The sequence below is a fragment of the Bufo gargarizans genome, chromosome 3 (genome assembly GCF_014858855.1).
Source record: "Bufo gargarizans isolate SCDJY-AF-19 chromosome 3, ASM1485885v1, whole genome shotgun sequence".
Lineage (NCBI taxonomy): Eukaryota > Metazoa > Chordata > Amphibia > Anura > Bufonidae > Bufo > Bufo gargarizans.
This window is the reverse complement of record NC_058082.1, coordinates 34,442,889-34,468,399: the sequence shown is the minus strand read 5'-3', so window position 1 is coordinate 34,468,399 and position 25,511 is coordinate 34,442,889. Positions and strand designations below refer to the sequence as shown.

General features: G+C 44.2%; 1 protein-coding gene across 1 annotated transcript in view; it reads right to left on the bottom strand.

Annotated features, from left to right (window-relative positions):
• Positions 1 to 7,261: 7,261 nt before the first annotated feature.
• Positions 7,262 to 25,511, bottom strand: part of RAB38 (RAB38, member RAS oncogene family) — a 76,842-nt gene continuing 58,592 nt past the window's right edge. The window contains exon 3 of the mRNA XM_044287250.1: positions 7,262 to 7,504. Coding sequence (XP_044143185.1) covers positions 7,352 to 7,504 — 153 coding nt within the window. The 3' untranslated portion in view covers positions 7,262 to 7,351. The remainder of the gene's footprint in view (positions 7,505 to 25,511) is intronic.

Below are 25,511 nucleotides of genomic sequence, written 5' to 3'. Positions count from 1 at the left end.
CGCCTCCAGGATTGGCGATCGGGGGAGCTGGTCATTCCATGCATCTGCCTCGGTCCCCTTGAAGGATCCCAGGCTGCCGCAGCTACATTCCTGTGAAGGCCCTGTCTGTGTCAGGGCTCCATAGGAGCATAGTGAAATGCTCATATCCCTAGCAGGACATTTAAAAAGTTAAAAGAAAGGAAAAAATAATTTTTTTAATTCCACACAACCGCATAGCAGTCCTCCCCAAAATTAAAATAAAAAGAACAAACAATAAAAAAAAATAAACATCATTGTAATCACTGTGTGTGAAAATGCCTGTACTATCAAACTATAGAAATATTAATCCCATACGGAGAATGATGTCATAACTGAAAAATACATCAAAATCGATGATTTGCCGTTTTGTTTTTTTGACATTTGACTTCCCCCCTTTAAAAATTATCAAAAAGTCACACACTCCAAAAAGATATCAATAAAAACTACAGAAAAAATGATCCCCCACACAGCTCCGTACACATAAAAATAAAAAAGTTATGAATTTTTTTTTCCCCTCTGAAAAACACAAGAAAAACTACATAAATGTGGTATTGTCGTACGGTATTCATACTGACCCGGAAAATTAAGCTGACAGATCAGTTTCACCACATAGAAAACACTGTACAAACAAAACCTATAAAACTGTGGCGGCATTGTGTTTTTTTTCCAATTCCACCCCATTTTTAAAACATTTCCCACTTCCCACTACATTATATGCAAGAGTAAATGGTGCAATTAGAAAGTACAACTTGTCCGGCAAAAACAAGCTCTCCTACATCTATGTGAACCATGTCATAGAGCAGGAGAAGCTGTTACAGTTTTCTGTTGTCTTCCCACTGAGCATGAACATGTGTCAGCGCCTGCAAATGGAAACTGTCATCGCCCCGTGGACATTTCAGCGGGACCTCTAATGATATTTCTGTATAAATGAGATTTTACCTGCTCACATCTTATGATTAGTCTGTCTTTCATTCCGGCCAAGCAAAAATTGAAAAATACGGTGACATTTTACGGAGGATTTATAGAATTTATCAGTCTTGACCAGTGATCCTGATAAATTCTTGCAGCAGATAATTTCTCAACTTTCTTTAGGGCTACCATAAAAAGTCTTTGAGCCCTAAACAGTTAATTAGTCAGGGCCCCCCCTCCAGCTAGAAGGAGCTTATTACATATAGTACATTTATACAGTTCCTATAAAACTCTGTCATTAATCTGTCTTCAGTAAACTCCCCCTAGTGGTGGCTGCTGGCAGCCATAATACTGTATTATGGTGGTGGGTAGCTCAGTAGTATTTTATTTGTCTGGGCCCCAAGGGCAACACCATCTGTGCTCTTTCTTATTTCCAGTGATGTTATGTCCATGGGTGGGGCAGTGTAACCAGGTGGGTGGGAGGAGCTATAAACTAGCTGGGTATTGTTAGTGGCAGTGCCACATCTGTGATAGAGAAAGGAGAAGTGCATCATGGGTTTGGTTGGACACAGCAACAGGAAGTGCTACATACAGGAAGGAAACAAACCAGAGAGACGAGAGAGCAGAGTGACCACCAAAATCCTGCTTTACAGGCACTGCTGCTGTAACACCCCGCAGTGGTGTTACCACTACTACACTCTGCTACTATCTTTAACCACCTCCCGACCGCCTAACGCACGGATGCGTCCGGAAGGTGGTTGATTTACTCCTCCTGGACGCATCCGTGCGTCATCTCGCGATAGCCGAGATTTCCTGTGAACGCGCGCACACAGGCGCACACGCTCACAGGAACGGAAGGTAAGCGAGTGGATCTCCAGCCTGCCAGCGGCGATCGTTCGCTGGCAGGCTGGAGATGTGATTTTTTTAACACCTAACAGGTATATTAGACGCTGTTTTGATAACAGCGTCTAATATACCTGCTACCTGGTCCTCTGGTGGTCCCTTTTGTTAGGATCGACCACCAGAGGACACAGGCAGCTCAGTAAAGTAGCACCAAACACCACTACAATACACTACACCCCCCTGTCACTTATTAACCCTTTATGAACCACTGATCACCCCTGATCACCCCATATAGACTCCCTGATCACCCCCCTGTCATTGATCACCCCCTTGTCATTGATCACCCCCCCTGTCAGGCTCCGTTCAGAGGTCCGTATGATTTTTACGGATCCACGGATACATGGATAGGATCCGCAAAACGCATACGGACGTCTGAATGGAGCCTTACAGGGGTGTGATCAATGACAAGGGGGTGATCACGCATATAGACTTCCTGATCACTTCCCTGTCATTGATCACCCCCCTGTCATTGATCACCCCCCTGTAAGGCTCCATTCAGACGTCCGTATGATTTTTACGGATCCACTGATACATGGATCGGATCCGCAAAACACATACGGACGTCTGAATGGAGCCTTACAGGGGGGTGATCAATGACAAGGGGGTGATCACGCATATAGACTTACTGATCACTTCCCTGTCATTGATCACCCCCCTGTAAGGCTCCATTCAGACGTCCGTATGATTTTTACGGATCCACTGATACATGGATCGGATCCGCAAAACACATGCGGACGTCTGAATGGAGCCTTACAGGGGGGTGATCAATGACAGAGGGGTGATCAATGACAGAGGGGTGATCACCCATATAGACTCCCTGATCACCTCCGTCATTGATCACCCCCCTGTAAGGCTCCATTCAGACGTCCGTATGATTTTTACGGATCCACTGATACATGGATCGGATCCGCAAAACACATACGGACGTCTGAATGGAGCCTTACAGGGGGGTGATCAATGACAAGGAGGTGATCACGCATTTAGACTTCCTGATCACTTCCCTGTCATTGATCACTTCCCTGTCATTGATCACCCCCCTGTCATTGATCACCCCCCTGTAAGGCTCCATTCAGACATCCGTATGTGTTTTGCGGATCCGATCCATGTATCCGTGGATCCATAAAAATCATACGGACGTCTGAATGGAGCATTACAGGGGGGTGATCAATGACAGGGGGGTGATCAGGGAGTCTATATGGGTGATCACCCCCCTGTCATTGATCACCCCCCTGTAAGGCTCCATACAGACATTTTTTTGGCCCAAGTTAGCGGAAATTGGTTTTTTTTTTTTTTCTTACAAAGTCTCATATTCCACTAACTTGTGTCAAAAAATAAAATCTCACATGAACTCACCATACCCCTCACGGAATCCAAATGTGTAACATTTTTTTGACATTTATATTCCAGACTTCTTCTCACGCTTTAGGGCCCCTAAAATGCCAGGACAGTATAAATACCCCACATGTGACCCCATTTCGGAAAGAAGACACCCCAAGGTATTCCGTGAGGGGCATATTGAGTCCATGAAAGATTTAAATTTTTGTCCCAAGTTAGCGGAAAGGGAGACTTTGTGAGAAAAAACAAAAAAAAAATCAATTTCCGCTAACTTGTGCCCAAAAAAAAAAATTTCTATGAACTCGCCATGCCCCTCATTGAATACCTTGGGGTGTCTTCTTTCCAAAATGGGGTCACATGTGGGGTATTTATACTGCCCTGGCTTTTTAGGGGCCCTAAAGCGTGAGAAGAAGTCTGGGATCCAAATGTCTAAAAATGCCCTCCTAAAAGGAATTTGGGCACCGTTGCGCATGTAGGCTGCAAAAAAGTGTCACACATGTGGTATCGCCGTACTCAGGAGAAGTTGGGGAATGTGTTTTGGGGTGTCATTTTACATATACCCATGCTGGGTGAGAGAAATATCTTGGTCAAATGCCAACTTTGTATAAAAAAATGGGAAAAGTTGTCTTTTGCCAAGATATTTCTCTCACCCAGCATGGGTATATGTAAAATGACACCCCAAAACACATCCCCCAACTTCTCCTGAGTACGGCGATACCAGATGTGTGACACTTTTTTGCAGTCTAGGTGGGCAAAGGGGCACACATTCCAAAGTGCACCTTTCGGATTTCACCGGTCATTTTTTACAGATTTTGATTGCAAACTTCTTCTCACGCATTTGGGCCCCTAGAATGCCAGGGCAGTATAACTACCCCACAAGTGACCCCATTTTGGAAAGAAGACACCCCAAGGTATTTTGTGATGGGCATAGTGAGTTCATGGAAGTTTTTATTTTTTGTCACAAGTTAGTGGAATATGAGACTTTGTAAGAAAAAACAAAAACAAATAATCATAATTTTCCGCTAACTTGTGACAAAAAATAAAAAGTTCTATGAACTCACTATGCCCATCAGCGAATACCTTAGGGTGTCTACTTTCCGAAATGGGGTCATTTGTGGGGTTTTTCTACTGTTTGGGCATTGTAGAACCTCAGGAAACATGACAGGTGCTCAGAAAGTCAGAGCTACTTCAAAAAGCGGAAATTCACATTTTTGTACCATAGTTTGTAAACGCTATAACTTTTACCCAAACCATTTTTTTTTTACCCAAACATTTTACAAAGACATGTAGAACAATACATTTTGCGAAAAATTTATATATGGATGTGGTTTTTTTTGCAAAATTTTACAACTGAAAGTGAAAAATTTCATTTTTTTGCAAAAAAATCGTTAAATTTCGATTAATAACAAAAAAAGTAAAAATTTCAGCAGCAATAAAATACCACCAAATGAAAGCTCTATTAGTGAGAAGAAAAGGAGGTAAAATTCATTTGGGTGGTAAGTTGCATGACCGAGCAATAAACGGTGAAAGTAGTGTAGTGCAGAAGTGTAAAAAGTGGCCTGGTCATTAAGGGGGTTTCAGCTAGCGGGGTTGAAGTGGTTAATGGTGTAACCTAAATACCATCTTAAGTATTTCATGACCAGGTCCTCTACACTGTGCATTCCTAATCTTGTTATGCTACAGTTTTATTCCATGTAATGTGCCTGGTTCACCAGCAGGTGGCAGTGCAAATGGTAGAGCAGAAGTGGATCAGTCCTGCTTGCTACCAGAAGGAGGGGTGGCAGTTCTAGATTGTTCCGGTTCAGACTCCATGTTGGAGCCGAGAAGACCTGAATGAAGTAGCAGTCAGAGGAAATAGTTCTTCGGCTGAACATAAGTTATTTACTGAGTGTCAGGAGGAGAATAACAGTCTATGGCACTCCATCCAAGAATACTATAACAGACCTAAAGTACAGGAACCAGACTAAAGCAGGGTTTAGTGCAGCATAAAGAAAGGAAATGAAGTAATTAAGCAAGCCTGTCAGTACATCAGAGATAGAGAGAAAGCAGAGTTATTGAGTTTGTCTGCCAGTTTATGCTAAAGCCTGCTGGAACCAAGACAAAGCCTGCCAATCGTTTGGATAAACATTTATTCAAGTAAAGCTGCCATTGAATTCATCACAAGGTCTGGACTCAAGTTATTTTTCCTTCATCCCTCAATTATTCCCCCTTTATTTTGCTTTGGAGCCAAAGCCTAGGGTCCAGCAGTATCCAGGTAGGAGCACTGTGACTTATAAAGAGACATTCAGGCCACACGCACTACGCCAATTGGCATTCTTACGACACCTAAAACGCGATAAGGATCCTGGGGGACAGCGTGTTGCACTGCAAGGTGAGGGATTACATCTTGGACACCCATCACCTATACCACCACTAGGCCAGATCACGTTCAAGCCTGAACCATTTATGAGGTAAGCAGCGAGATAAGCAAATCTATTTTAACCCATGGTAATCCTGGAAAATCCCTTTAATATCGTCCTTTCAGTTTATCCCATTACATTGCAATCAAAAAATTTTAAATATATAATTTTCTAATAATGTCCCTGGAGATCAGTCAGCCCCTCCCCCTTATTCTCAGAAATGTGTATCTGGCTGTAAGGCTACTCTCTCCCTATTAGAATAAGTATTATTAAAATAAGTAATAAGTAGTATAAAAAAAAAGTCACCTTACTGATCCCCGCCATTCCAATTCTGACATTTCCCAGTTTCCTGCCAGTCTCTGCTTCTTACTCCCTCTCCATACGAGGGAAATGACCGCTCAACCAATCATGGCCCTCAGTAGTGACCAGCCTCAGCCAGTGATTGTCTGTGCAGGCACTTCCTGTGGAGAGGGACTAGGAATCAGATCAATGGAGGACCAGGAAATTTGGAAAGGGAGTGGTGGGTGATCAATAGTGTTGATCGCAAATATTCTAATCGCAAATTTTTATTGCGAATATTGGCATTTCGAGAATTCACGAATATCTAGAATATAGTGCTATATCTTCGTAATCGCTAATATTCTAGTTTTTTTTTCTTTAGTACCCATGATCTCTCACTGCTTCTTGCTTGTGGGCAAATGAGAAGGCTGCAATATCTTTGACTTTAAGAGTAGCGTTGATCGCAAATTTTCGTATCGCAAATTTTTATTGCAAATTTTCCGATTGCCGATTTTCGCAATCAAGAAATTAATGACTGGAGATCACGAATTCTCGAATTCGCGAATATATGACGAATATTCACCCAAATATTCACAAAATATCGTGAATTCGAATATTGCCCCTGCCGCTCATCACTGGTGATCAGTGAGTATCACTTATTGATCAGATAACCCTTTAAGCCACAGAGAAAATTCAATTTGCAGCAAAGACAAATTTCCTTGTGGTATCGAATTGATTTTCCCTAAATGGTGGTAAAAAATAAATACAAAAATAGTACTTAGTTTGTCCGTTTGAGCCCGAAGAGCCAGCTGCTGCCATTTTGATTGAATTTCTCACACGAAAACTGGTGCCCGGTGACGTACGACGTCACCACGCAGCGTGAGATTTTGTGCTTGATCTTGAATCAGGAGGCTCTGAGGTAAGTTTTTTTATTTATTTTATTTTACACTGTTATTGCTTACAGATGCTGCGATCAGCTATGAATACGGCATCTGAGGGGTACAATGACGGGGGGCGGCGCAATCGCTGATCCCTGTCATTGCACCCACTACTTACAAAGAAATGCAGTTCATGATGAAGTAATTCAAATTTGTTTGTAAAATTTGTCGAAGCAACCAAATCGAATTTTTCAACACTTTATTCATCACTAGTTATCATACCCGATCCCCTGTAAATAACTTAGTGCAGTACCTGCTTTAGCATGAAGATGGCGCTTGAAGAAAAGTTTTTTATTTTTATTTATTTTTTGTTAATCAATTCTTACTATAAAGCTTATTATACTTTGTGACTGTTCTTGGTTCTGAAGGTATAACCGTGAATCTCTCTTATAGAATGGTGTTTGGTGTCTTAGAAAAGGACAAGACACGACCTTGGTCCAGAGAGCAACGTTCCCTTTAACAGATGAGTCATCCGGAGGAATCATTACCGCTGCTGCAGCAGGCTTAGTGGATTTTATTTAACAATTGAACCAAGGCAACAACAACAACAAAAATATATAATAATACAAATTAGGATTTAAAGCAAGCAGAACAACTAGCTATTTTGGAGGAATTCATTTGGGGTTTTACAATGTCCGGCTCCACGGATTGCATGAGGTCGCTCTCGCTAGCAATGATATGCTTCACCAGACACCGGGAGGCCTCGTCAATGTTTATGTTCTCCTGCGGAAACAGAAAAATCAAATATGAGAATTTAAAAATGAAAATATCTGTCCAGATAGTGACATAATAAAAGGAAAGATACAATAAAAAGGGGAGTTAATCTTTGATAATGACCCCCTGTAAGACAAGGAACATGAAATATTAGAAGTTTCTCATAGACTACTGTACATTGATGTATCCATCTTGTAGCTCTTAGCATCATATATTCAAATTTAGTTTGAGTTTAGTTTGTTATTTACTACATATTTACTAATATTATGTAGTATCCCAGACCTGAGGGTGCTAAAATCTGTATATACAGTAGTTTGCATTGTTATGTATTTTGTATTGTTTTTGTAATACCCCAGAGTGGTATTACCATTTCCTCACTCTGCTAATGTCTCTAATGGGCTAACTATAATGTCATCCTTGTATTTATTCCAGGTCCTTCACATTGTGCATTAATAATGTTGTTATGAAACTTTTATGTTTATGTAATATGCCTGGTTCACCAGCAGGTGGCAGCGTATATGGCAGAGCTATCCTTAGATGGAACTTACCATTCCATTTTCCCTCTTTTGGGCAAAAGTGGACTAGTCCTGTTTCCTACCAAAGTGAGGGGTTGCAGTTCTAGATTGTTCCTAGTTTAGACTCGATAGTGGAGATTAGAAGACATGAAAGATGTAGCAGCGAAGGGAAAGTTTCACCTCCTGCAGCAGAAGTCTCAAAAGGGAAGTAGCTCCTAGAGCACCATGACTGCCTTAGAGATCTACAGACAGAGTGTCACTGAGGGGGTCAGCAGCCAAAAGCACCCCACTCCAGATCTATCAGAACAGTCCTAAAGTCCAGCTACCAGACTAAAGTCCATGTCTAGCACAGTGAAGAGAGAAAGCAGAGTTATCAAGTTTGCCTGCCAGTATATGCCAAAGCCTGGAACCAAGAGAAAGCCTGAATATTGTCTGGATACAAGTTGATGCAATTAAAAAAGTAAAACTGTTGAACTTTATCAAAGTCTGGATTCTATTTATTCTTCATCTCCACCATTACTATTCACCTTTATTGCTTTGGAGCCAAGCCCTGGGGAGCGATGGTATCCAGATAGGAGCACAGTGACACAAACAGAGATTGTTAGGGCCACACCACACCACTTGGCATTCTTATAAACCTGGGACACGATTGGCCCTTGGGGGCGGCGCATTGCATTTTATTGTTTTCTGGCCAATAAACAGGATATGGGTGGCAAGGGTTGACAAGGAACAGGGCTAACCCTCTGTTTCTCCCCTCTTGGTAGTATTTGGGAGTTCCTGTCCAGAAACAGAAGGGAGGGGAAGCACATAGCAGAGCTCCTGCTCCTACTACTGATTCTCCTCAAACCTGCCTCAAGTAACATTTTGAGATGCTAGACAGCAGAGTGAACTGCTACAACCAGCATAAAAGACACTGCTGCAAGGTGAGGGACTACAGCCAAGACACCCATCACCTAGAATAATACTAGGCTAGGTACCATCTAATTGCTAAATTGCCACCATACAACCTGCCTCCATATCCTTGCTGGTGCCAGGGAAGATTTGCACTAGTAGTAGTAGTCTTCTACTACTGAATGTATTTAAAGTTCTATTTTGCACTTAGTAAAAATACTTTGTTACATTTAACTTTAGCCTCATTCTTCAGTACTATAAATTGACTGCTTCAATCGCCAGGGAGGAACGTACAATGTGACACAACACTTCATCGGAGCCACTACTACTCCCATCCCCTGCACTGGCTTCCCCAGGCAGTGTAAACTGAGAGGGTCAATGTATGAAAGGCTTAAGTTCCAGAAAATACGGATGTGTAGAGTGATTTTGGCTGGGAGTAGTGTCATTTTTATTACATATTGTATGTGGTTTGTGACATGCCCGGTCTTTTGCATTTACTAAGGGGCGGGTGTTGTTATATGGGCAGAGCTGCATCTTTAGCAAGATTTATCAAGTGCAACTTTTTAAATAGTCTCAAAAAAGTTTCACGTGTGTTAGCCCAGCGGTCCGTGCCGGCGATGCTGCACCTAACAGCGGGCAAGGGCGCCGGGCTCCCTCTTTCCCTGCCGTCATACGCGCGGGCAGCAGATAGCTTAACTATGGTTTCTGTGTTTCCTTCCTGCTGGAGACTTGTACTGGTGTTTGAAGTTGCATAGGTGTGTCTCTCTCCACCTATGAAGCAGCACATACACACCCTCTGTGTCACCAGCCTATGGTTGGAGTGCAGCAGATATTTATAGGCGCTTCCTACCACAGGAAGATCACTGAGCAACCTCATGTTTTAGCTTGTCTATCTCCAAGTGCTAAGGTGTCTCTCTTGTCTGCTTCGCTGTGTATAGGACCTTGCTTACTGAACTCCTGGACTTTGCCTGTTTGCCGCCTGCCTCTGACCTCAGACTTCGTTTATGAACTTTGCCTGTTTGTCGCCTGCCCCTGACCTCGGATCTCAGTTTATGGACTTTGTTTACAGCCTGCCTCTGACCTCGGACTTCACTTACTGACTTCGATTGATTGCCGCCTGTCCAGACCCGGAACCTCCTGGCCACGCTTGCACTGAGTACTCTGACCCCCTGGACAGCTGCCACTGACTCGGGGACTGCTCTGGAGTAGCCTCTGGCAACTACCCTAATGGCCCAAGCCTATCCTCACCATCAGAGGCTCTAGTGTAGACCAGGTAGTGGCTTAGTTACGCCCCTCCAGAGTATACCCAGTCAGTAGCGCAGTGGGTCCACACCCGCTTGCATAACAGTTTGCTCAGGCATGGATCCCGCTGATCTACACCCTCCAAGCCTCACAGAACTGTGCTAGGAGTTGGCTCAGGAGAGAGAATGTCAGGTTCAGATTCTGTCATATCTGCACAATGTGAACATGCGCCTTAATGACCTGTCGCCCACCTACCCTGCACCTCCAGCTCCCACAGCAGCGGCTAACCTGGAACCAGCTCCGTCGACACCCAATGTGTGATGTCCTAGTCCTTGTTTGCCAGCTCCACCACGTTTTGTTGGAGACCCTAAACAGTGCAGGGGATTTATTAACCAGTGCACTCTGCACTTTGAGCTGATGCCGCATCAGTTTATTTATGACCGACCCAAAGTCGCCTTTTTAATGTCGCACCTTACAGGAGAAGCCTTGGCCTGGATCAACCCACTCTGAGAGAGGAGTGACCCAGTCGCTATGAATCTACAGGCGTTCCTAGAGGCTTTCCGTAGGGTGTTTGAAGAGCCAGGATGCACCACCTCAGCTGCGTCTTCTATACTGTGGTTGCGCCAAGGAAGTTAGTCCATGGGCCAGTATGCAGTCCAGTTCCAGACACTGGCCTCTGAATTGGGCTGGAATAATGAGGCTTTAGTGGCTGCCTTTTGGGATGGTCTCTCCAGGAAAATTAAGGATGAACTGGCCGGTCGGGATGTTCCCACTACCCTGAACGACCTTATTTCCCTGGCCACCTGGATTGATCTGCGCTTCCAGGAGCGTGCTAAGGAGGTAGCATGTGAGAGTAGACCATATCATGCAGCGTCTTCAGTCCCTCAGTCTTCTACGTCTGCGGCTGCACCACAACCCTTGCAAGGTGACCGAGTCAGGCTGACTAAGCAAGAACGTGGTCATCGACGTACAAGGGGGCTTTGCTGGTCATCTTCTCTGTTCCTGTCCTCCCGAGCCTAGGGTCTGTTGGGGTGGCGACTCTAGGTGAAGACAATTCCTCTCCTCCTCTGACTCTGCCAGTAACCTTGTCGTTAGGCAATGTTCGATTTACGGAGACAACGCTTCTGGATTCCGGAGCAGCAGGGAACGTCCTGCAACAATGCCTAGTGGATCATCATCAGATACCTGTTCAATGCCTGCAGAGTCCTCTGAACGGTATTGTCCTGTCGATGGAAAGGCTCTATCTGAGTCCATACAGTTCATCATGGAACCTGTAAAATTACAGGTGGTAGCGCTTCATTCTGAAGAGATTTCGTTCCTGGTCTTCTCAAGTCTATCTCGTCCTCTACTCCTGGGACTTCCGTGGCTTCATCTTAATGAACCTGTCCTTGACTGGAGGTCTGGAGAGGTGCTTTGTTGGGGACAGTTCTGTCTTGGGAAGTGTCTTTCTTCTGTTCAGCCAGCTCTGTCACCTTGGGTACCACCCAATCTCGAGGGTCTGCCAGCAGCCTATCATGCTTATGCAGATGTCTTTGACAAGAATGAAGCTCAGATGCTACCTCCTCACAGGCCGTATCACTGCCTTATTGACTTGGTTCTGGGCTCCTCGCCTCCTCGAGGACACATATATCCCCTGTCACCAGCAGACACTCAATCCATGTCTGAGTATATCAAGGAGAACGTCGACAGAGGATTTATCTGCAAATCTTCCTCTCCAGCTGGTGCAGGTTTCTTCTTTGTGAAGAAGAAAGATGGCTCACTGCGTCCATGCATCGACTACAGGGGTCATAACAAGATAACCGTAAAAAATAAGTACCCTCTTCCCCTAATTCCTGAATTGTTTGATCGCCACAGGGGAGCTAAAGTTTTCTCCAAATTAGACCTATGTGGGGCCTACAACCTGATCAGGATTTGCCAGGGGGATGAGTGGAAGACCGCCTTCAACACCCGCGATGGTCACTATGAATACCTGGTAATGCCTTCTGGACTAAGCAATGCCCCTGCAGTTTTCCAGGAATTTGTTAACGATATCTTCAGACAATTGCTATATTCCTGTGTTGTGGTGTACCTAGATGATATCCTTGTTTTTTCTCCAGATTTGGCTACTCACCGGAAGCAGGTTCGTCTGGTCCTTCAAAGGCTAAGAGAAAATCGTCTATACGCCAAGTTTAAGAAATGTTCCTTTGAGCAGTCCTCTCTGCCATTCCTAGGATACATAATATCCAATACTGATCTGCAGATGGATCCTGAGAAGCTGTCAGCGATTAAAAGTGGCCTCCTCCTTCAGGTTTAAAAGCAATCCAGAGGTTCTTGGGATTCGCCAACTACTATCGCCAGTTCGTGCCGCAATTCTCGTCCTTGACTACTCCCATCTCTGCCTTGACCCTGTAAGGGAGCAAATCCAAAAAATTGGACAGCTGAGGCTGAATCAGCCTTCCAAGCCTTGAAGCAGACCTTTTCTGCGGCTCCGGTTCTCTATCGCCCTGATGCTAACAAGCAATTCTACCTAGAGGTGGATGCATTGTCTCTTGGAGCTGGGGCAGTGCTTTCACAAAAAGCTTCCTCCGGTAAGATGGTAAACTGTAGTTTCTTCTCCAGTGCCTTCTCTGCTCCTGAGCGCAACTATTCGATTGGGGACAGGGAGTTATTGGCCATCAAAATGGCACTGGAGGAATGGGGTTACCTTCTAGATGGAGCATCTCATCCTCTAGTGATCTACACCAACCACAAAAAGTCTGCACAAAGACTGAATCCTCATCAAGCCAGATGGTCCCTTATTCTTTGCCCGTTTTGATTTCGTTCTTCATTTCCGTGCCGCAGAGAAGAATATCAATGCAGATGCTCTCTCGAGGTCCTTTGATGCTACTGATCGGGAGGAGGAGCCTCGACACATCATTGATTCCGCAAAAATTGCTGTTTGACAAATTGTCTGAGATTCCGCCTGGAAATTTTTTGGGTTGCACAGAACCTCAGGAAGCAAGTTCTAATCTGGGGTCATTCCTCAAAAATTGCAGGTCATGCTGGACAAAGAAAGACTTTCAACTTCATTGCTCAATGGTACTGGTGGCCATCCATGCGGTAAGACATCCAAGAGTTTGTCGCTGCCTTTCCGTCATGTGTGCAGTATAAAACCTCCAAGCAACATCCAGTGGGTCTCTTACTTCCTCTTCCTGTTCCTGAGGCTCCTTGGCAACAGATAGCCATGGATTTTATTACTGGTCTACCATTGTCCTCTGGGTGTTCTGTGATCTGGGTTGTGGTGGATCATTTTTCCAAAATGGCGCACTTCGTCCCTCTGCCTGGTCTTCCTTCTGCTCCTCAGCTGGCGAAAATATTTATTGAACACATTTTTTGCCTTCATGGTTTTTCCCACCGTATTGTGTCAGATCGAGGTGTGCAGTTCACGTCTAAGTTCTGGAGAGCTCTTTGTAATCTTTTGAATGTGTCTCTGGATTTCTCTTCAGCTTATCATCCGCAGTCTAATGGTCAAGTGGAACGTGTCAATCAAATTCTGACCAATTTTTTGCGACATTTCACCAACCTCCATCATGATGACTGGGTTGAGTTATTACCTTGGGCTGAGTTTTCGTATAATAACCATGTCAGTGAGTCTTCCAAGAAATCACAATTTTTTGTTGTTTACATTCAATAGCCTAACATCCTGCAGCGGATGCAACTTTAAGAGAGTTCTCTAAAATCTGTGAGGAGACCAGGGCAGCTTGAAATAGGCTTCCGTGCGCATGAAGGAAGCTGCTGATAAAAGACGTAGAGATTCTCCTAAGTTCCATCCTGGTGATAAAGTGTGGCTTGCCTCCAAATACATTAGGCTTAAAATGCCCTCTTATAAATTGGGTCCATGCTTCATTGGTCCATTTGAGATCCTCAGGCAAATTAATGATGTTTCCTACAAGCTTAAGCTGCCTGCCTCTCTTCGGGTACTGAATTCCTTCCACGTCTCCCTGCTAAAACCTGTCATCCTAAATCGTTTTGTAAAAAAACTTGTCTCAGCTCCTGTTGCGGTCAGTGATGAAAACATCTATGAGGTAAAAGCTATTCTAGGGATGATGAATAGTAGAGCTAAAACCCTGTTTCTTGTGGATTGGAAGGGATTTGGTCCTGAGGAAAGATCTTGGGAACCTAGAGAAAACATCAATGCCCCATTTCTTCTGAAAAAATTCTTGTCCAGGACCAGGCCTGAGAAGAAGGGGTGTAAGGGGGGCTATTGTTAGCCTAGCAGTCTGTGCCGGCGCTGCTGCCCCTAACCACGTGCAAGGGCGCCGGGCTCCCTCTTTCCCTGCTGCCATGCGCCATGCAGCAGATAGCTTAACTATGGTATTGCTCCATGTCAGAGTTTCCTTTCTACTGGAGACTTGCACTGGTGTTTGAGCTTAAGTGGGTCTGTCTCTCTCCACCTATGAAGCAGTACATACACGCCCTCTGTCTCACCAGCCTATGGCTGGAGTGCAGCAGGTATTTATAGGCGCTTTCTACCACAGTAAGATGCCTGAGCAACCTCATGGTTTTAGCTTGTCTATCTCCAAGTGCTAAGGTGTCTCTATTGTCTGCTTCGCTGTGTACCGGACCTTGCTTATTGAACTCCTGGACTTTGCCTGTTTGCAGCCTGTCCCCTGACCTCGGATCTCGCTTATGGACTTTGTTTGTTTACCGCCTGCCTCTGACCTTGGACTTCGCTTACTGACTTTGATTGATTGCCGCCTGTCCAGACCCTGAACCTCCTGGTCACGTAAGTCCCCTCGGTGCTTGCACCGAGTACTCTGACCCCCTGGTCAGCTGCCACTGACTTGGGGTCTGCTCTGGAGTAGCCCCTGGCAACTACCCTAACGGACAAAGCCTATCCTCACCATCAGAGGCACTAGTGAAGACCAGATAGTGGCTTAGTTACGCCCCTCCAGAGTATACCCAGTCAGTGGCGCAGTGGGTCCACAACCGCTTGCATAACAACGTGTACTCCCGTTCCTCGGTCGAGTAAAAACTGACAGCACAATTTTAATAAATAATAAATATTAGAAATTTTGATTGATAAATCAGATTTAACAAATGGCAAGCAACATAAACAGTATTCAGAATATCATTTACATAGGACTGCAGCAAAACCTTCTACATCATCTACAGATTTAAGCAGGGCTGCAGAAAAACCTACTACATCATCTCGAAATTTACATAGGCCTGCAGCGAAGCCTACTACATCATCTACAGATTTACACCGGACTGCAGGAAAACTTACTGCATCATCTACTAATTGATTTTCCTTTAAATCCAGAGGAAAAAAGCAGTCTGGTCTGAAGCTGTTTGGGAGCTGCACTTATACAAGCAGGCAAGCAACGCTTGTTAGCGTTCGTGTGTTTGATTTCAAGTGTGTGTTTGTATTAAGTGTGTGACTTTAGATTACGTGACTTGAGATTCAGGGACTTTAGGAGGGGACTACAGTAAGTTAGATTCTTATCACTGCACTGTATTGTATTTTTTCTTGTGTAATCCCCATTTAGTTTGTGTTCCATTACTGACAGCGCAGTCCAGTGCACATCTTGTCTAATGTATGCAGTCCTGGAATAGCCGTTTGAGGGTGCATATGTTTGTTCAAAATGTGAGCAAATTGCCCGTTTGGAATCGCACATTGAGTATCTAACCGGGCGAGTTTCAACACTGAGAAGCGTAAGCGTTGACAATTTGGAACAGAGTTTGCTGCTCACTGAGCAGTCACTCTATGGGGTAGATGTGGTGGAGGGTAGTACCGTAGTAGGCTCAGGATCAGAAAATGTGAAGTAGGTAGCTGGGTAACAGTTAGAAAGCGGGGATAGAGGGAAGAGTGCCAGGGAGGCTAGCCCTGATCTGACACACCCCAACAAGTTTGCAAGGTTGGCAGATGAGGGGGATGTCAGTTCAAGTAGAGCGCTGCTGCAGCCGGACACTTCCTGTGCCAGTCAGGAAAATGTCAGCTCCAGTAAGCAGGGGACCAGGAGAGCAGGGCAGGCCAGACGGGTGCTGGTAGTGGGAGACTCAATTATTAGGGGTACATATAGGGCGATCTGTCACAAAGACCGGGATCGTCAAATGGTGTGTTGTCTTACTGGCGCTAGAGTTTGACTCATTGCGGATCGGGTTAACAGATTACTGGGAGGGGCTGGAGAAGATCCAACAGTCATGGTCCATATTGGAACCAATGACAAAGTTAGAGGTAGGTGGAACATTCTTAAAAATGATTTTAGGGATTTAGGTCGCAAGTTTAGGGCAAGGACCTCGAAGGTAGTGTTTTCCGAAATACTACCTGTACCACGAGCCACACAAGAAAGGCAGCAGGCGATTAGGGAGGTTAACAAGTGGCCTATGAACTGGTGTAGGAAGGAGGGGTTTGGGTTCCTGGAGAACTGGGCCGACTTCTCTGTCAGCTACAGGCTCTATTGTAGGGACGGGCTGCACCTCAATGGGGAAGGGGCAGCTGTGCTGGGGAGAAGATGGCTAGAAGGTTAGAGGTTTTTAAACTAGGGACTGGGGGAGGGTAATTACATTATAGGAGGGGAAGATAGTGCAGATAGAGACCGGGGGTGAGGTAGTGGGACTGGGGGAGGAATGGAAGGAGGGACTAGAACAGTTCATAAGGAAAGGTGTAGCGTAAAATAATATACACAAACCTCTCAATTATATGTATACTAATGCCAGAAGCCTGACTAATAAAACTGGGGAACTGGAATTAGTGATGTGTGAGGAGGACTATAACATAGTGGGAACAACTGAGACATGGCTGGATGATAGCTATGACAGTGGGAATAACTGAGACATGGCTGGATGATAGCTATGACTGGGCAGTTAACATACAGGGTACAGCCAAGAACAATAATAAAATACTAATAGGAGTTTATTATAAGCCACCTAATATACCACAGGAAAAAAAACAATGTGGATAAATAGAAATGTAAAGAAAGCAATAAATGACAAAAATAAAGCATTTAAAATCACTAAAACAGGAGAGGGTTTGAAAAACGATAAGGAAAAACAATAGAACATGTAAAAGACAAATAAAAGCGGCCAAACTAGAGACCGAGATATTAATTGCCAAAGAGAGTAAAACTAACCCTAAAATGTTCTTCAATTATATAAATGTTAAAAAGTATAAATCAGAAGGTGTCGGCCCTTTAAAGAGTAATGAGGGGGGAGTCGCAGAGAGCGATGAGGAGAAAGCAAAGCTGTTAAATATTTTTTTTTCTCCAATGTATTCACTGAGAATGTACAGATGACATGCAGAATGTAAAAATAAATTCCCCATTAAAAGTGTCCTGTCTGACCCAGGAAGAAGTACAGCGGCATGTTAAAAAGATTAAAATAGACAAGTCGCCTGGACCGGATGGCATACACCCCCGTATCCTAAGGGAATTAAGTAGTGTCATAGCCAGAACCTTATTTCTGATATTTGCGGACTCTATACTGACAGGGAATGTCCCACAGGATTGGCGCATGGCAAATGTGGTGCCAATATTCAAAAAGGGTCCAAAAACAGAGCCTGGAAACTATAGGACGGTAAGTTTAACATCTGTCGTGGGTAAACTGTTTGAAGGTTTTCTGAGAGATGCTATGTTAGAGCATCTCAACGGAAATAAGCAAATAACGCCATATCAGCATGGCTTCGTGAGGGATCGGTCATGTCAGACTAATTTAATCAGTTTCTATGAGGAGGTAAGTTCTAGACTTGACAGCGGCGAATCAATGGATGTCGTGTATCTGGACTTCTCCAAAGCATCTGACACTGTACCACATGAAAGGTTAGTATATAAAATGAGAATGCTCAGACTGGGAGAAAACGTCTGTAAGTGGGTAAGTAACTGGCTCAATGATAGAAAACAGAGGGTGGTTATTAACGGTACACACTCAGATTGGGTCACTGTCACTAGTGGGGTACCTCAGGGGTCAGTACTGGGTCCTATTCTCTTCACTATATTTATTAATGATCTTGTAGAAGGCTTGCACAGTAAAAGGCCCCATTCACACGTCTGCAATTTCATTCCGCATTATGCGGAACCGAATTGCGGACCCATTCATTTCTATGGGGCCGCACGATGTGTGGCCCGGCTCCGGAAATGTGGACCCGCACTTCCGGGTCGCATTTCCATTCCCCCAAAAAATAGAACATGTCCTATTCTTGTCCGCAATTGCAGACAAGAATAGGCATATTCTATTAGTGCCGGCTATGTGCGGTCCGCAAAATGTTTTGCGGATCCATTTTTGCAGATGACACCAAACTGTGTAAAGTAATAAACACGGAAGAGGACAGTATACTGTATATATATACTACAGAGGACTTATAAACTACGTTACTATGTTACATAGGACTGCAGGGAAACCTACTGCATCATGTAGAGATTCCCAAAGGACTGCAGGAAAACTTGCAACTCTACAGATGATGTAGTATTGGACTGTAGGGGAACGAACCTACTACAGTACATCATCTACAGATTTACAAAGGACTACAGTGAAACCTACTTTGTCATCTAGAAATGTACATAGGCCTGCAGGGAAACCTACAACACCATCAACATATTTACATAGGACTGCAGAGAATCCTACTACATCATCTACTACTGATTTACATAGTTTTGCTGTGAAACAGACTATGTCATCTGCAGATTTATATAGGACTGCAGGAAAACTTACTACAGCATCTACAGATTTACATAGGACTGCAGGGAAACGTACTACATTATCTAGAGATTTACATGGGACTACAGAGAAACCTATATAATCTACGGATTCCCATAGGCCTACTGGGAAGCCTACTACATCCTCTACAGATTTACATAGGGCTGCAAGGAAACCTACTGCAGCATCTAAAGATTTACACAGGACTGCAGAGAAACACAGTAACTAATTAACTCACTGCACAAAAAGGAACAGTTAAAAGACGAATTCAGCTCTGCTACATGTCACATATCAGTAAAGTTACGTCTCAGAGATCCCAGGAGGGTGTCTCGGGGCCAGGTTCCCAGATTTCACAGCTCCATAACATATCATTTTCAGAGCTCTGTGAAAATCGAATCAATTCAAAGAGCCAATCGGCAGCCGGCGCTTCCCAGCGGGTTACTCGCCTAACGGGAGATTAGGAATGCAGAGCTGAAAATAGTTCATCACAAGGGTCAGGGAGACCTCGGAGACTAGGGATGTCTATATTCCCAGTGTGGGGGCTCGGATCTTCTGCAGGTGTTCAGAAGTAGCTTATGTGGACTGTATCTTTTTCTGGAATTAGGATACAGCCACGCGGCCACAGCAAGTCCCAGAAACAAAAAAAACATGTGTGACTTGTCTCTGCGCCAAAACTGCACAGAAACCGCACATAAATCTGCACTATTTATTGTGAGTTTTGTTGCAAATTTTCTATTTATGTTAACAGCCCCATTGAAGTCTACGGGGAAAACCGCCGTTCAGAAGGTGCGGAATCGCGCAAACAATTAACATGCCGACGATTTTAATAACCGCACAACAGGAAAAAAGCTAATTGTCCATGGGATCTATTATTATTATTATTTATTATTATTATTTATTATTAAAGCGCCATTCATTCCATAGCGCTGTACATATGATAAGGGGTGCACATACATAATACAGACAATTGCATCTATCTAATCTCCTGCACTTTGCTGGCGCTGTATTAGGAATGTGCAGGTATCCTTAGGGTAGGGCTACACGGTCACATTTGATCTAATCATTGTCAATGGTGTCGCAATTCAAAACATGACATGCTACGATTACGATGCCACTGTCACGAAAACCCAGACTTGATGGATTTTTGTGTCGCAGGTTTTCACAGCCAAATCACAGTTCTAAAATGTCACGCAACAGCAAGTTGTAGACAAGTAGCGTGTACTTTTGTGTTGGGCGACTTTTCTGTGTTTCGCTGTCCCGCGACACATGTTGCCGTGTAGCCGAACCCTTACAGTTCCCATTAAACTCTCAGAGGATCATAGGAGTGACATTAGATTTAGCTGCACACATGCAGAAATGTATCACAGCATTATTTTCATGCATCTCTATATAATGTGATATATTATGGCTTAGGCCTCTTTCACACTTGCGTTGTCCGGATCCGGCGTGTACTCCATTTGCCGGAATTACACGCCGGATCCGGAAAAACGCAAGTGTACTGAAAGCATTTGAAGACGGATCCGTCTTCAAAATGCTTTCAGTGTTACTATGGCACCCAGGACGCTATTGAAGTCCTGGTTGCCATAGTAGGAGCGGGGAGCGGGGGAGCGGTATACTTACAGTCCGTGCGGCTCCCGGGGCGCTCCAGAATGACGTCAGAGCGCCCCATGCGCATGGATGACGTGCCATGCGATCACGTCATCCATGCGCGTGGGGCGCCCTGACGTCACTCTGGAGCGCCCCGGGAGCCGCACAGACGGTAAGTATGCTGCTCCCCCGCTCCCCACTACACTTTACCATGGCTGCCAGGACTTTAGTGTTCCGGCAGCCATGGTAAACATTGAGAAAAAGCTAAACGTCGGATCCGGCAATGCGCCGAAACGACGTTTAGCTTAAGGCCGGATCCGGATCAATGCCTTTCAATGGGCATTAATTCCGGATCCGGCCTTGCGGCAAGTCTTCAGGATTTTTGGCCGGAGCAAAAAGCACAGCATGCTGCGGTATTTTCTCCGGCCAAAAAACGTTCCGTTCCGGAACTGAAGACATCCTGATGCATCCTGAACGGATTTCTCTCCATTCAGAATGCATTAGGATAAAACTGATCAGGATTCTTCCGGCATAGAGCCCCGACGACGGAACTCTATGCCGGAAGAAAAGAACGCAGGTGTGAAAGAGCCCTTATGCTCTAGTCCCTTCTAAAGCTGCATTCAGACTTATGCGGGTTGCTTCTTGGAATCCATTATAATCATCCAGCTGCATTCTGTTGAATTGCATTGTAGGATACGTACTGTGATTCTTGTCTATATTGGTGTGATTAGATAGAGATAGATACATACCGTACTTTTTGTTTTATAAGACGCACTTCTGTTTACTAAAGTTCAAGGAAAGAGTTACAATTGACTCAATAAATTAATAAATCAATGCTTAAACTTCCTATAATCCCATTAGTTAGACTATATTAAGCTGATTATCAACTTTAATTTATTTAAACACCCCCCTTTCCCTTTATTAACCCTTTAACTCTACCCTTACTATTATATTCCATTAGCTTTTAATAAATATTATTTAAAAAAATTCTACGTACACATTTGCCTTGTTAATCATTCTATACTTTTATAATCTTTTCTCACTTATTATCAATAGCTTCTCTCTATCCTTATTATGGTACCTATCATACACACCTTTTTTATAATTATTATCTTATATGTCACTAATAACTTTTATTATAGATATTATCCTATTAATCATTGATAATTTCCACCTTCCCATGTTGGGTCAGTGATTTCATCGTCCACTTCCACTTCCTCACTCTGGTCATCCTCCTGACTTGTTAACCTAACAAGAACCTCACATTGACAAAAGTGTCTCATCCTCATCATGAACCTCTTGAGAAACTAATTGGTGTTGACTTATTGGCAACTGTGTCTCATCATCATCATCCACCTTGTGAAACGCTAATTGCCATTCCCCACCGTCATCATCTTCTGACTGTGGATGCTCAAGAGTTTGGTAATCGGTGCACACGATCTCCTCATGTCCATCTTCAAGCGGGCTTGGCGAGAGGTCCAAATCAAGGAATGGTGCTGAAAAGAGCTCCTCGGAATATCCGAGTGTGGGATCACTTGTTTGTCAAGACTCTCCATGGTGGGAGGAAGGACGTTCAGGGTGAGAATTCTGTTGACCAGACTCTTGGCTACGGAGACTGGACTTTGTTGAAGACAGGGTGGTGCTTAACCGATCTGCTGCAATCCAACCGACCACCTGGTCGCACTAGTCTGACTTCGAGAGTGGTGTCCTGCGCCGCCCTGCAAACTGGGACATGAAGCTAGGTATCATGGATGAGTGTGTTTCTTGTGCTCCGGCAGCAGGCACAGTTTCACCGCGCCCAGGGCCAAGGCCTCTGCGTGCACCATCAGCATCACGGCCTCTTCCCCGTCCCTTACTGCTCGCCTTGTGCATACTAAATGGTATATATGCTTGCAAGTATGTCACACGTACAGTACCGCAGGTTTTGTAAGTGTATGCGCAAAAAAATTCCACTGAATGTCACTGATATTTAGGATGCGCAAACGTTATACAGGAGATGTAGCGCAGGTAATGTCACTGTCACCAGTGGCTAATAAAAAATGACACTGAATGTCAGAGATATTTAGGATGCACAAATGTAACACAACAGATATAGCAAAGGTTATGTCACTGTCAGCAGCGGCCAAACAATTGCACTCAATTTAGCGCAGGTTGCGCTAATAATATATATTGCAGCCAGATAAAACAATAGTCCTTAAAGGGTTTCTGTCATCAGAACTGACGTTATGTAGCTGACTGACATTAGCGATGTGCTAATAGTACATGCCTGCCGCCGTTTCTTAAAATAAACACGTTTAAAATATGCTAATGAGCCTCTAGGTGCTATGAGGGCGTTGCTTCAGCACCTAGAGGCTCAGTCCACTCACCCTTTGGCACGCCCAGGTCCCGTTGATAGACTGGCGAGTTCTCCTCGTCTAGTAAATACCGCGCCTACGCCGTCCCATTTACTAGTCGGCGCAGTGAGTGAAGGACGCGCTCCTGTTGCCGGCCTCACTCACTGCGCCTGCACCGGCTTCACTCACTGTGCAGGCGCCGGCCCGCTTAGTATTCGGCGCAGGCGCAGTGAGTGAAGAACGGCGGCAGGCAGAGACTTATAAAGCACACTGTTATGTACTGCTGACATTAGCCCATCGCTAATGTCAGTCAGCTACATAATGTTATTTCTGATGACAGAAACCGTTCAAATGGACTTTTGGCTCTCTAACACCTTTTAACACTAAACCCTGCCTAAAAAAAAGAACAATTCCTGTCCCTACACTATCTGTCCCTTCTGCTGCAGCTCTCTCTGACTAAGACTGAGTCGAACCACGTGTCATCGGGTGCTATATAGCACCCCATGACGCATTCTAGCCAGCCAATCAGTAACCAACATGACTACGGCATTACAGTGAGTGCCAGTACCCCGGCACACGTTTATTGGCTGCGTAGCAGCCTACAAACATGCGGGGAGGAGACTCGAGCATCGCGCTCGAGCACATGCAGTGTTTGGCCGAACACTGCAATGTGCCGAGCATTGCGATGCTCGAGTCAAAATGGTGTTTGGCCGAGCATGCTCACCTGCTCACCTAACACTAGTTCATACAACTTTCTGCATGTTCTGCAAGAAACAATTTTTTTTAAGTATGAACAGCCAGCCAGTTCATAGGCTGTAAACACTGATCAATTACCCCCCTTTTTCTTAAAGTTGGAAATTTTCTGAGATTTCAGTGCATCAATATACCCATGTTATTGAACGCATTGTATTATAGTAAGATAGTATTTGATTGACAGCACAGTTGCAAAGCATTTCACTGCAATCACATGCATACCCATGTTAGTGAATGCATTGTAATACTGTAAGACACTGTGTAGTTACAGCAAAAGCATTTTACTACCAAAAACTGGATAACTATACCTGTGTTAGTGAATGCATTTTATAGCAAAAAAAATTGCATTACCATACTTATTTTAGTGAAAGTGTTGTATTACTTCACTATATTGTGCAGTTACAGCAAAAGCATTTTACTACAAAAACTGCATTATACATTGTCAGTACCAGCGTTCAGTGTGTCTTTAGTAATTAGTAAGGGAGGCATTTAATTGCACCTCTGTCTTTAAATCATTTGCAATTTTGCTAGTACCATTTAATAATCTGTGTACAAAACCTGTGACTGTTCATTTATAGGCCTCATGTTAATATGAGGCCTATAATGGCCCATGCCTCATCATCTGAGAGTTACAATGTGAGTACTAGTGAAAACAGCAGCAACAGAGGGGGCCAAGGAGCCCACAATGACATATCATAGTCTGATAAAAGTGTCGGGAGGGTGAGGACTGTAACGACGACTGTGTGTTGGGAAGGACCTGGGAACACACTGAAGTGCTGAGGAGGAGGTGACCTCTAAGGAGGAGGGTGGTGGCCTCGCTGGTGGCAATAAAGAGCAAAGGCAATGTAAGGCCAATGGCCCCAAAAAACTGCCAGGGCTAGATCTGCTTTTACTATGGTCAGCTCAGAAACTGGTGGTGGGGCTGATGCTGGAGGTACAAGCTCGGCTGCCGCTAGCTCTATTCAAGTATCTTCCATGTGGCAATTTTTCTCCTCAGTACCGACAGACAAAAGCACTGCTTTGTGCAAGATCTGCAACATAAAAATATGCTGACTTGCTACAATTGTTACCTCTGTGTTCTATCAGGCATTCAATGAGAGGAACAGCAGACTCTTAGCTATATGTATTATACTAATTAAATGCAACCTCCTTCATTCCACAGGTTTATTTTAATTAGTGTGATACATACTGTATAGCTGAGTCTGCTCTTCCTTTCATTTGATAACTGATGGTACACAGACGTAGCAATTGTAGTAACACAGTATACGTGTGGGTTCCACTCTCCTAAATTTAGATGCCCATATGACATAGAGATAGGTATTAAATAGAGTAGGTTCCCGTCTAGATTCGGGTCACCTTGTCGTGGTGGGTGGGCACAGATATTTTTTGCCAAAATATATTTATCATTCATCAAATGGGGTATTAGTTTATATATAGATTTTGCATTTAGTGCTTTGACAGTGACTGTTATATTCTGTTTTTTTCCCCATTGCGTTAAAGAGCTTAAAGGGGGGAGGGGAGAAAAAAGAGCTTTAGATTTAGGTAGAATCGATTCGGCCACAAATCAAATATTTGGAAAAATTCAACGAATTGGAGACAAACACTAAACGAATTTCAAGAAAATCACTCATCTCTACCTGGATCCAGCTAGAAGAGGCTGGCAGTAGAGCCAGTAGCCAAAAATGCCTGTTATTCAGCACACCTGTACGTATGGCAGTCCCATTTCAACTCCTTTAGTGAGGGTCACGATACTCAGCTTACCCAGGACTTGGGTGCCTTTAGCTGCTCCCGTCATTTATTATCTGGATAATGTCTTGCAAGAGGGGAGCTAGACCAATTGGGATTAGTACAGGGATTAAAGGGTTGTCCATTGAGGCAAAACTTTTAGTAATGTGCTCAGAATGGTGTAAAAAAAACAAGGATCGATACTCTCTTCACTGACCTCTTGCTGCTGCCGTTCTGACACTTTCCACACCCCTGCTGGGCTCCACTTCCTGGTTTTGGACTTCACACACAGAAAGTGGTGGGAGATGACTGCTCAGCCAA